Here is a 13,438-nt window from a genome sequence, read left to right as displayed (position 1 = left end):
TTCATTTTTGTACAAACTACCTCTTTAATATTCTGTCTTTTTCAATGATTGTGGACTCTTACCATAAAGCAACTTATATACAACTCATATTCCTCCTCATTAATGGAGAACCAACATCTTTTTTTCCATAAGAAGATTCAAAACATCAACACAAACGGCCTGAACTTCACTACAATCTTCAGGTAAGCAGAAGCTTGTCAGCACCAGCCTGTTCTGGGATATCATTGTAATCAAACATAAAGGCTTTTGGCATGTTATGAAGCATGTCCGGCCAGGCATGGTTTATGGACCTTGAGCCCCAGGGCCTCAGACTGTCAGGGCCCTCCAAAGCCTCAGGCCTGAGACTGGCAGATGAGCAGCAGGGCTGCTGGTGCATATACAACAAACTGACAACTACAGCCTACAGCCTATTGGCGAATACAGCGTAAGATGACCACTACGCCTCCTTGGCTTACTATTTTTAGTTGCCTAATGTTAGCCTACCAAAACACTCATTTTTATCCACATATCACTACAACCACAAGATCCAACAAAGCTTTTCCCTCAAATCTAGCTGCTCAATAGCACTGAGTCATCCCCTCCCCCAACCTCCCACCTGAAAAGTCTACCATGCACTGAAAGGCATACATATGTGTATGAAATTACAATACTGACCTCAGTGTAAAGAAACACTGCGAAAAAGCACTATACTGAGAACTAAATTTCATATTAATGTCCCATTTATTGTTGCCCACGCCTGGTCATGTTCTATTTCCATTTACTGTTTAATGTTGCCTATCTTATGCGAAACGTTCACAATTGGAGAAAGTACATTTTGTTTAGTCTCCAGTGCAGCAGAGGAGAGCCGCAGTAATAAACTTTGACTCGAGTCGGTGATCCAATTCGAAGTCTAGACCGTTTTCAATACATCTGTTAAATTGATTTGTACAGACATCATTTTTCATACATATCCCTGCCTTAATTAAAATCAGATGCAACTAGAGTCACAGTGAGACGTTTCAGTAAGCAAAAACATTTCACTCTACAATTTCAAGCTTTTCACCTGCAGTCTGTTGAAGGCCACTTGGGAGAATGGATGCTATATTTGAATGCTTCTCAGAGATGAAGACGAGAAAGGTCATACTTCATGTGACCTTTTGGAGCGTTTTGGATTGGAACAGGTTCAAAGTTTCACCTCCAGTTTAAGATACATCTATGAGAAGACTTAAGAGCATAATAGCCGTGTATTGACACAAGCATTCAGTGTGCAAGGCCAAACTGATGCCATGCAAGCAGGCTAAATTAGCCTTTTTGCATGCCTGCAACTGGTTTGGATAGTTGGCTGATGGGGTGTGTGACACAGATGCTGTTAACCTTTATTCAATTAGCTTAGAGACTGACAATAACAGCGAGTAAACAAAACGCACAAGCAAATCGGCTTCTGATCAGATTCCAAGGCATGCATTCAAAATGGCCTATTTACAAATGATTTTGCTTTCAACCATCAATTCTGAAATAAATTGGTATTTACAGCACAAGGGATTCATTGTCAGTGAACAGGGGTAATTATTTATTGGTGTTTTGGGGGGAAACAAGCCAGACCACATTTCCCAGCATCCCTATAGGCAGGAACAGTAGACATTACCAAGTGATGTTTGACAGTGGTGAGATTCATTGTTCATAACAGTCACAAACAGGGAGCTGTTCATAAACCACATGTGGAAAGGGGAAAAAAATGATGAATACAATACCCGCAATATCATTTAGCAACACGCCATCACAGCAAAAGTGACGACGGGCGACCAATGCCCATGTGCACACAGTTACATAGAAAAATAGCACTGTCAAAAGTTTTTTTAAGCTCTTTAAGGTTTCAACCTTCACTTGCTTTAAGCTTCTTTTAAACAAACTGTACGTCTTTGACATGGCATCAAAAAGTAGCGAGTCAAAGGTGGTAGAAGAAGAAGTTCTGTCAAGAGAAAGGAACAGTCAATCTATTAGTTGTTTGTTTCAGGTTATATCAAATCCATACACACAAGGACAAGATTATGGCCCCCCCCATTGCACTTGAGGCCTTGCACAGTCTCGGTGGATGGGTTCAACATTGAACAGGCTCGACTGAGTAATTCAAGATGGTCTTGCAGTTACAAGGGAGGTAAGAGAGCAATACATTTCCTTTGAAAAGTAAGTTGAAATGCTGAAAAGAAACGTGAGAATCATAATCATAACAACAGCAATGATAATGCAAGCAATCATATAATAATAGAGCAACAAGCTTCAAAAGGAAAAGACATTTAATTCCTATCTGTAAAGTAATAAAGTTATATATCCAGCACTGTGTTTTTTTATTTTTTTGTCCATTTCTTTTTTTAACAGAATCTTCTTCCAAAAATAGTCGATAGTGCACTATTCATTTCTGTGGAATTATACAGCCACCATTAACTGGCTTCAAAAGATCGGACAACAATCAAGCAAACAAAGCCACAGTCTCGCTGATCAGTGTGGCGTGCTTTTTTATAGTCATCCCAGACACCTGAGAAAACGGATAAGAAATCAGACCTGTCTTTTTTTATCGGAAAGGTACTACATTTATATATTCAAGTTATGCAAATTACATCTATAATCACATATTCAAGCATATACTCATGTACACACACATATCTAGTGAGAGAATAGTTTCATATTTAATATATAATATAATATTGTACTTTGTATGGTACAGTAGTATTAGGGTGCATTTTGGGGAGGGGGGTTAATTTTGAGGAAATGTATAGATATACTCATGTAGGTCTATTTATCTATATCTATATATATATATCTATATATATATATATATATATATATATATATATATATATATATATATATATATATATATATATATATATAGATATATATATATATGTATATATATATACGATCCCTCATACAATGATCAATAATCATAAGAAATAATAACAGAGCAAAGGTTATAGGCAAACAGGTTATAACTGTGCGTCTGGGTCAAGAGACTGGGTGAGCACCATATAAAATGACGGTCATAAACATGAAAAATGTTTTTTCCTGCGGTGGAAAAATACACAAGCATGCGCCAGCATGCAACCCACTTGCTGCCGACTCGACCTGGGTGAGAAATGCCAAACCAGTACCAATCACAACGTCAAAAGCTCGAGGAACAGAAAAAGAGAGAGAAAGGATATTGCTGCGTTTAACAGTTCTGTGGTTCATGTCTTCAAAGAGTCTGTCTGTGCATATATATATATATATATATATATATATATATATATATATATATATATATATATATATATATATATATATATACACACACACATATACATATACATATACATATACATATACATATACATATACATACTGGCCATGAAAACTCACGTCCAGTTTGTGTTCAAAAGAGTGTCTGTGTGCATGTGGATATTTTTGCTTTAACATTAAAATCTATACACAGAAAAATCTTGTACACATTTCGTGACTCCCGAGACAGTGACAAATTTGTAATGCCATCTTTCTCTCTCTCTCTCTTTCTCTGTATCTCTCTCACCTCAGGATAAAAAAACAAACACACACACTGAATTTGAAGAAAAGAAATCAAAGATACCAAAACAAGTGCTTGAACAAATCCATGATGAAAAATTTGAAACTATACAGTTTTCATGTTTGCTATTTTTAGTTTCTCATCAGATCCGTTTCTTTTCGCAACTCTTATTGACGTTCGTCCCTTTAGTCTTGTTCTTCCTGACCAGCCTGACTGCCCCTGATGTTGAAAACATATCTTTTAAAGATAACGCTCCTGACTTTCGGTCCAGCTCCCCACAACATCCCACCCATATATAAAATATACAAAAACGACTATTTCCAAAATCTCATCGCCTGCCTGCTTCTGCAAGTATAAAAATATACAGTTTTCCTATGTCAAAATCTCTTTTGTGCTCTCGCCGCCGTCCGCGTTCCTCCTCCGCCTCTTCATCTACTCTATTATAGCTGACCCTAAAAGTTCAAAAATATACAATGTGTTTTTTGTCATAGAAAAAAATTACATCTCTACCACCTCCTGTATAGTTCTCTCTCTGAGAAAATCATCCCATTATAGAAAGAGGATGTTCACAAGGGCTACGTGACATTATAAATGATCCGTGAGTATTATGAGAGATTGGATTGCACATCCTCAGTCAAGGTTTGCGGTGTATCGTAGGAGAAGAACCGATGCTTATGAACTGCGCTTGTGCTTATAGTCCAGGTAGACCTTGTGCACATCCCTCACGCTGGGGCTGTTCAACTTTGAACCACAATTTTCAAGTATTTGTTTCAACCAAGCACCACACCAGCTAATTCAAAAACTATCCCTGCTCGTCCGGAAAGAAATGTAAATCAGTGAACAGAGTATCGTAGTGCTTATTTGAAGCAAACGCTATGAGAAAATGCCATTCCAGGATGAGTCGAACAGCCCTTGAAACGCTATTTCAAAATCAGTAATTGTGTCTTTCTCTTCTGTGTGTTCTTTCTTTCTTTTCTTCATAAGTCTCCGTGGCGGCTCTCGTATTTGCTGATGATGTTGCGACAGCGGCCCAGCTCTTTCCGCATATCTGCGACCTCCTGGCGAAGGGCGGCGTTCTCCCGTTCCAGGAACGCCGCTCGGAATGAAATCTGGTTCTCCTTCAGTCGGCGGGCATCGCGAGAACGCTTTGCTGCTTCGTTGTTTTTATAGCGTCGGCTCCAGTACTTGTCATCCTTTGGAGGTAAAAAAAAAAATGGGGAGAAGGGTCAGATCATAATTATGGATAGATGATATATGAGTACCATAGGGTTTTTTTTTAGACAATATGAATTTTTTTAATCATATCAGTTGATATTCGATATTTAATTGCGCATGCTAATTTCCACCAATTTTTACATTTAGATTAGCTTTATTGTCATGCTCTCATTTATGTACACAAAAATTATATTATATATTATATTATATAAAATAATTATAATTATTACACTGTTAAGAGTAATCCTCATAAAATTATTTTTTTACTATACATCAATAAATTCACACATAATTTCACTTCACATTTATTAATTCACATTCAAAACACTTGATTTTGGAGGTTTTTGTGTGTGTATGTGTGTGTGTTCTATTATTAATTTATTGACACCAAATGTTATAAAATGTTAACATTGGCCATTTACCTGTTATTTACCATAATATTAATAATTACTGGCTTTATATCAATTGAAATATCAGCTAGAATGTTAATATCGGCATAGCAGCATGATAAGCAATCAAGTTTATCTGGAATTTGGAAAACAATCATCTATCTATCTATTGTAATATGTATTAATCAGAATAACAGCGACTTATTCACACACAGAACCAAAAAGATATAATGTTAATAACAATATGGTTGGAGTTTTTTTTATAAGGATGCTGATTAAAACAGTATATTATCCTTTAGAAGTTTTCATAATATTGAACTTTTATTGATTATTCCGAGATGCTTGCCAGCAGCATGATAAGATATTTCGGGAAACAATCTCTCAAACTGAAATGATCTGTAGTACCTTCTGCTCATCTGGCACCAGCATTTTGCGGGCCTTCTTGATCATGGGCTGAGGCTTCAGCTCGTCCTCTGTGAAGCGATGCCTGCGCGGGTCGAACGCCTCCTGGCCTGGCACACTGGACAGGGCGAGGTCAGCAGGGTCAGGATCAAAGTTCACCATGACATCAGCCACATTGGTGGGTGGCACCACCGGCGGAGGTGGGCAGGAGGGGCTCGGAGAAGGGTCAGGTGGTACAGTTTGAGCCCCTGCTGAGAAAATAAAAGAAGTGTCAGGAAAAAAATAGTCTCTCACATGTCGCAGACCACATGTTATCAGACAGATGAAAACACCACGCGTCTGGGCTAAAAGCAAAGAGGATTATGAACAATACAAGTGTACGTTCCCTGACTAGATGCAGTGGCCTATTTTGGCCACAAGGTTACGCCAAAAGCCAACGTGGACACTTGCCAATTTCAGCAGCTGGCAGGCAAGTTCGACAAGACAACCTGCAGTTTCAATTCATGTTATAAACATCCAGAGAAACACGATAAAGCTTACCCTGAAAACGCTCACATTTTGTTCACGGCCGAGATCGTTTAAATTCATTGGGCATGGTTTTCCAGCACTTTCCAGCACTTAGCTTACTTCTCATATATTCTTCCTCTTTTTAGTGTCAAATATGCTTTTAGAGCAGCTGATAACGCTGCGATTGGAAGGCGAGCACTTGACGTTAATGATGATACATTAGCTGGAATGACGGTTTGTGCTTTAGTGGTTCTGAGCCGCTGCTTTAAATTGTTCCAGAGGAACTTCTTACACAGATATAACGTGTTTTGGGATAAACACATATAATTAAGAGCTAATTATAAGCGAGTAGCATTTGCTGTTGTATGCACCTTTAAACATCGCCTGTAAAATGTTGAAATAAGATAATTCTGTTTATTTCAACAACAGAACAATCCGGCTTCAGACTTAAAACCTCTCTCAAAAGCCCAATTTTCTCATGTAAACATAATCAAATTCTTTGTAATTTAATAATGAGCTTCTAAGGAGGCCTGCCAAAGTTTGTTTTCCATTCATTAAGACAACGCACAAAGACCAACACAAAGTGATATAGGAAGATCGTTACGTACAGCACGCTCCCAGCAAACCGACGTTTTGTTCAGTTCCTGTACTAATCCTCGTCTATCTGAAATCTAGCAAGGGAAAAAAAGTGTTTTTTTTTTCTCATGAGCATGTACAAGACCAGCTGTCCTTTGGGCCTCTTCCTTTCTATGCGGGAGAAGACATAAACAAGAGACACAGCTGTGTGCACAATTCACATAGTACAAGCTATACAAACACACACAATGACATACAGTTCACACTGCCATACAAAGGCAAGCCCATCTATCTATCTATCTATCTATCTATCTATCTATCTATCTATCTATCTATCTATCTATCTATCTATCTATCTATCTATCTATCTATCATCACCTATCATTTTATTATCTATCATTTTATCGTTCTATCATTTAAACATTCTATATATCATTCATTTCATACAAAAACAAAGCTGCAAATGTTGTCTGCCATCTTTCTGATCCTATCATTCTTTTTATCGTTCTGTGATTCTATATATTGTTCTGTTGTTTTATACAAATACAAACAAAATGCAATCTATCTATCGATCTATCTAGTTTCATAATTCTATCTATCTATACATCTGTCTCTCTGTCTTTTTGTTTATATATGCAAAGTAAAACCTAATTTTATCTCTGTCTCTCTCTGATTCGATCATCGATCTATCTATACAAAGCAAACACAAAGCAGTCTATCTCTCTCGTTTTATGTCTGTCTATCTATCTATCTATACACACACAAGTTAATGCACTTTAAATATTCAATTATAACTACAAGTATATGTATATATTATTATTATTATCATTGGCACCACACATATCAATACACAGCACACACAACTTGATCTGTTTCAGATGTCCAAACACAATCAAACATTTGTTTTACCATGAACAAATTACAAATACCCGGCAAATGCATACATATCTTTTAAAGCATATATCTTTTAAGCTTTCTCTTTCTATCCCTTCTGCCCCTCCTTCTCCTCCCCTGTCCGTTCTTTCCCTTCAGTCTCTCTTTCCATTGCTCTCTGCATCAGCACGTGACAAGTCTACTGCACATGGCCCCAATGTGTGAGAGAGCGGGAGGGAGGGGGAGCGAGAGAGAGAGAGAGAGAGAGATTTCAGAACATGCAATAGAAATGCACCCAGCATCCTCTCTCTCCCTCTTTCTGTGCAGCATTTTGAAAATTCAAATAGATCTTTCTGTAAATAGTATACAGTGCAGAATGCTGCACAATAATTTATATTGATTTCAATTTGACAATGTCCAATTGCACTATGTGCAATCACTAATGCCATTACATTGTTAGGTAGGATTTATTTTATATTTATATTATATATTTATATTTATGCATTTAGCTGACGCCAAAGCGACTTGCATTCAGGCTAACAATTTTTCCTAACATGTATTTTCTGGGATTCGAACCCCCAACCTCGCGCTTGCTAACACAATGCTCTGCCACTTGAGCTACAGGAACACATTTTGTTTGATAAAGCTAAATTTGTTGCTTCCCTAAATATTAGATGAGGTTATTATCTGCTCTGATTATTATGCTGTAAAGAAACATTTCCACTCTACAAACACACTCTCACACACAGCTGTGCCCTTAAAGCTTCAAAGCCTGCATTACCCTGGGCTTCAGATGCCAACAGTTTAAGACATCCCATCATGCCTCACTGCAGTCTACAAGAGTGGCTGAAACTATCGTGCTCATGTTCACACCAATGCACACACAAAAAATACACCAAAACAGTGGTGGAACCTAAATAAAGTTGTCGTACTGACACACACTAATCAATCTGCGATATACAACTATTTAAGTCAGTTCATTAAAAACACAGTATGCGACAACTAAACCATTAGCCAGCCATTATGGTTCCTCAAAATAATTGAATCAAAAATATTCTTACCATGCAGACACTCTGGACCTCCCAGCAGTCCAGGGCCCTGTGGCACGTCCAGACCCAGTAAAGAGGATGATGAAGACGATGAAGAGAGGGAAGAGATGGAGGAGGCGGAGGAAGAGCAGGGCGGAGAGGAAGAAGGTGGGCACTGGGAACTCTGGCAGGGTACGGCCGATTGCGTGCTCTGGGAAGGGACCTGAGCGGCCGTACTGCAGGTGTTTCCCGACGGCATGCACCCCATCCCGTTCTCCGTCAAGAACTCCTCCAGGTCCATGTACTGTAGCTGGAACAGGCCGCCATCACACGGCAATGTACGCTCCCATAGCAATGGGCCGAGGAAGGCGGACTGGTTAGTGGAACGCAGGGTGCCGTTCCCACCATTCATGCCCCCAACTCCACCCAATGAATCCTCATCAGAGTCCAGAGGTTTGTCTTTATCTGAGTGTGGCAAAAAGAACAATAATCCATCAAATATGTTCACCTTTTTTATTTTATCATTAATAAATTAGCATATAAGATTCAGGATTTTTAAAGGTACACTATGCAACTCTTGGAGCTCTAGTGGTTAATAAACAAAACTGCATGTGTCTTGTGAAAGAATAGTCTGTTTATAAATATAGGCATTCTGTAGTGATGAAGGATAAGACAAAAACATTGTTTGGAAGATTGCTTAATGATGTACTTGTATACATTTTGTAAACTTTAACAAAGATTACACATTATTTTAATAGTAATTAATAATTTTATTATTTTAGTGTATATCAGCTTTTATCATTATTTCCATGTTTTAATCAAAATATTTATTACTTTTTGTAAATATAGTTTTATTTTTATTATTATTTTTTGTTTATTTTATTCACTACTAATAATTTATTTTAATTGTGCACAAACAATTATCAGTAGTTTTAGCTTAATTTAACAACAACACTGCTGGATAATACGGAATACTTAATTCTGCATGCTCATGTCTATTATTTTTACATTAAGATAATTACATTATCTTCGCCATCATCTAAAACTAACTTAAAGTCCCATGCTGTCCCAAACCTGTATTATAATTTTTTCTTGTGTTGAACACAAAATAAAATATTTTGAAGAATGTTGGTAACTAAACAGTTGCTGGTCCACATTGAAATTGATAGCAAGAGCTTTGTCCATCTTTGTTCTTATTTTTTAATTACAAAGATAAAATAATGTCAAAGATTTTTATCTTCGCCACTTTGGCCTAAATATCTGCCATTCTTTTTTCTTTTCTTTTGTTACCATAAAAGTCTTTGTCTTTATGATAGGGAAATTAATGCTCAGACAACGTACAAAGTAGTAGAACCAACATGACAAAGAATCGTGATAAAATTGTGAATCGTGATATTTCTTAAAAAAAAAAGAAAAATTGTGATATGATATTTTTCTCATATCACCCACCCCTTATTGGACTTTTTTTTTCGGTTTTCAACCATAACATTAAAATAATAAACAGTTGTAATATTAGAGCATCTGAACATATTTACACAAATAAACATGGCGCATATGCATACAAGCGTACAGTGTGCTTAATGAACAAACAAATTTCACGAGAACATGACCCTTGAACTGCTGGAGTATCACAGCTGCAATGAGCTTAGAAACACACAATGCCATGCACACGGCTGGAATGCCATGGGCCAAGATGGAAGTCTCTTTCTCTCTGCCCATCGCTCAGATGAGAGATGAGAGATATGGGGGGTTGGGTGGGTGGGATGGTGGATGTGGCTGGCAAATGAGAGTGCTGCATGAGTGCTTCTGAGGGAAGCAGGGAGCTGAGCTGTCATCTCCAGCACAGGGGCTTTTGAAGACAGAGCTGGGGAATATGCGCTGCATAATGATAGCTGGGAAAAAGCTGTGTTTTTCTTTACAACAACAGCGTCCTGACAAATGGGAAGTGGAGGAATGTTCAAGAGGCCGCAACCAATAAACTGGAAGAGGGAAACAATGGTAACAAATGGAAAGAGAAAGAGGATATTGATGGAGAGTGGGAGTTTTCAACAAAGCACAGCGAAGATGTCACTACACTGGAAAAAACTATATATATAAAAAAAAATAATAAATAAAAACCAAGTGCTGTCACAGTATTCATCCTCCTGATTACGTTTAACCTTTCTAAACCTGTACTGACGTGTATTATCCACAAGAGCGCGCATCTGAGCAAACAGTATTGTGTACATCCGTATTAAGACAACACCTCAATGCATTTTAGGATGGCATCCCTTTAATGGCAGCCATGGAAGCTTCAGAAATCCCTTTAAGAGAGGGTAGAGGCACTTAATTTCTTTAATTTATAGTGAACCCGTCGATTCACACAATTTGTCATCATTTTAGCCATTAAGTCGAGGAAACAGCCTGACTGAGTAAGGAATGGAAGATGTTTCCTGGTTGCACAGAACTGAGGTAGATCAGCCTAGAGCTTGTGAGGCACCAAAAGTTATATTGCTGATCCCTATTGATGATTTAACTACACTATAAACTAAAATTATATTGTGGATAACAGATTATTTTAACAGAGACACTATTTAAGAGATTGTAAGAGTGAATTAGTGGGTGAGATAGAGAGAGAGAGAGAGAGAGAGAGAGAGAGAGAGAGAGAGAGAGAGAGAGAGAGAGAGTCACCTTTCATCTCAGCACAGCAGTCTTTCACTCTCTGGTCCCCTTTAATAGGCAGCTGTAGAAGAGATTTCAGACTGGCCATGGAATTATTCAGGTGGCCATTGGTGGTGGTACCTGCAGGGTTAGCAGGACCGAGCTGTGGACTGGTCCCTGGGGGAAGGTCAGGTGGCAATAGCTGAGAAATTGGCCTGGACATTCCTCAGTGTAACACCTAGTCCAGGTTTAACCAGTTAATAACTTTTCAGATCACTGGACAGTTGAGCTGGTTGACTGAATCAAGTGTTTCAATCAAATGTAGAAATGTACAAAAACACAAGAGTTTGGCAGTTGAGCGAACCGGGGTAGGTGTATGAAAGTTCATGAGCATTTGAATTCGAATTCAAAGCCCTAATGCGTTCCCATTAGGAATCTGAAGTGGACTGACGTTCTGTTTGGTCCGCTCAAGTGAGAAAGATGCAGGAGTTGTACTTCATCCTCTTCAAACGCAATGGCTCCCTTTAAAAAATATTTTGCTGATTGTTTGGCGTTCAGTTCAGCTCATTTGTCGACGTATGTCATCGTATTAAACTGGTGCTCCTCGCGTCCAGGACAGAAATATTCCCCGAAAAAACGAATGAGTTGAATTAGACGGGCGTCCATGGAGGCAGAAACACTACTGAGTCCCACTGTCGGCAGGAAACTGCGAGTAAACTATAATATCAGACTGAATCGAATCAAGAGAGAGCTGGAAAAAACTCCCTGTGCAAATAAAAAATGGGTCCTCTCTTCAGAATATAATAAACAATTAAACGTGAGCGGTGAGATGGCTGTTATTATTCCTCTGCCCTCTTTGTTGTTTCCTCTCTCGTTATTATTTTTTAGCTAACCTCCGCAACCTCTATCTTTCTTTCTCTTTTTCCCTCTCTTTCTTCAGGCACTCGGTAAAGCGAGCGCTTGGTATCGTAGCAAGAGTCAGCTGGAACGTACACGGGCAGCGCTCGTGACATCACCTCTCACGGGGGAACGGCACTGAAGGGCGGGGCTATACATTATTCATGATACACACCTCCTCGATCAACGCCCACGATATAATAAACGAGCCGCTCTGACCAGTAGAAAGTGGCCCTGTTCACATATTAATGTCAGACCACCCCTATTTTTCACTAACCTCTTCTGCGCCGTTACATTTTCACAGATCGAACTAATTTGAACGGGAGAATATGCATCCAAACAACAGCACAAAGGACAAAGTTCGATATAATACATGTGCATGTCAATGTCAAAAATGAAGTGGATGGTTTTAATAAATGTATTCTTTGTTTTTTATGGTGGCTTTGATAAATATATATATATATATATATATATATATATATATATATATATATATATATATATATATATATATATATATATATATATATATATATATATATATATATATGCAGCATTCTCAACAAAAATGTTTTTGTGGCTAGAGATGCATTACTTTGCTTCCTTTTTCATTGAACAATCTTAAACATACGATTGAGTTTTTATAGACGCACTAAAAATGTCAAAGTTACTTTTAAATCGGACTTTGAATTGATGACACTATTCATAATAAATGTGTATTTAAGAATCATATTTGTAACTATGACAGCGTCATGTCATTTATCTCTATATGCGCTAAAGTTGCCTTGCAAGATCTGCTGGGCTGCAGTGATGCGTATACAGTGGCAACGTTGTCTATGAGAACGTGCTTGCGAATATGTGTAAACACACAAGACCAAAATCAATAGACGCAAAAGACTGTTATCGGAATTGCAATAACATCCGTCTGGCCCATCCAAGTTCAAACTGCGACTGCTTTTTCTAATCCTCAACATATTCATTCATCTCTAATTTGTTAGAATAAGTCAAAAACGTGAGCATGTCTGTTTGGCCGACACAAATGTACCTTAAGGACAGCACTAGACCTCGTAGCACGCACATGGCTCAGGCACGCGCGATCGCTACCTGCCGGCGGCCTCTCCTTTACGGGATTGGTCTAAAGTAGGTCAGTATCTGCCCCTCGCCAGATCCGATTGGACAAAACTAGGTCAGTCGCTCCTCCCAGAGTTCTCCCCATGCTAGTGCCGCGTGAGATGAGAGTAAAACAACACGCAAAGGCGGCTTGGTGAGATCTTTGTGGATTAGTGCCGGCAACTCTTGTCAGACACAGAGATCAAATGGAATCTGCCTTTGCGTGTTTAAAAAATGAAAACAAATACGAAGAAGCTTCCATCCAT

The 13,438-nt window shown here is 38.4% G+C and overlaps 1 protein-coding gene across 2 annotated transcripts; it reads right to left on the bottom strand.

Moving 5' to 3' along the window:
* Positions 1 to 3,556: 3,556 nt before the first annotated feature.
* LOC113120166 (hepatic leukemia factor-like) lies at positions 3,557 to 12,374 on the bottom strand. 2 transcript variants are annotated; one of them, XM_026290114.1, is made up of 4 exons: positions 11,196 to 12,374; positions 8,559 to 8,990; positions 5,545 to 5,789; positions 3,557 to 4,728 (listed from the first exon to the last, which is right to left on the bottom strand). In XM_026290114.1, the coding sequence occupies exons 1-4, from the start codon at positions 11,386 to 11,388 to the stop codon at positions 4,513 to 4,515; spliced, it is 1,086 nt and encodes a 361-aa protein (XP_026145899.1). In that variant the 5' UTR covers positions 11,389 to 12,374; the 3' UTR covers positions 3,557 to 4,512. The 2 variants fall into 2 exon arrangements, with proteins under 2 accessions (XP_026145899.1, XP_026145898.1); XM_026290113.1 differs by having other exon boundaries at positions 5,545 to 5,792; positions 11,196 to 12,363.
* Positions 12,375 to 13,438: the final 1,064 nt, after the last annotated feature.

The sequence above is a fragment of the Carassius auratus genome, chromosome 19 (assembly GCF_003368295.1).
Source record: "Carassius auratus strain Wakin chromosome 19, ASM336829v1, whole genome shotgun sequence".
Classification (NCBI taxonomy): Eukaryota; Metazoa; Chordata; class Actinopteri; order Cypriniformes; family Cyprinidae; genus Carassius; species Carassius auratus.
The sequence above is the reverse complement of the archived record's forward strand: the minus strand, read 5'-3'. Positions and strand labels throughout refer to the sequence as shown.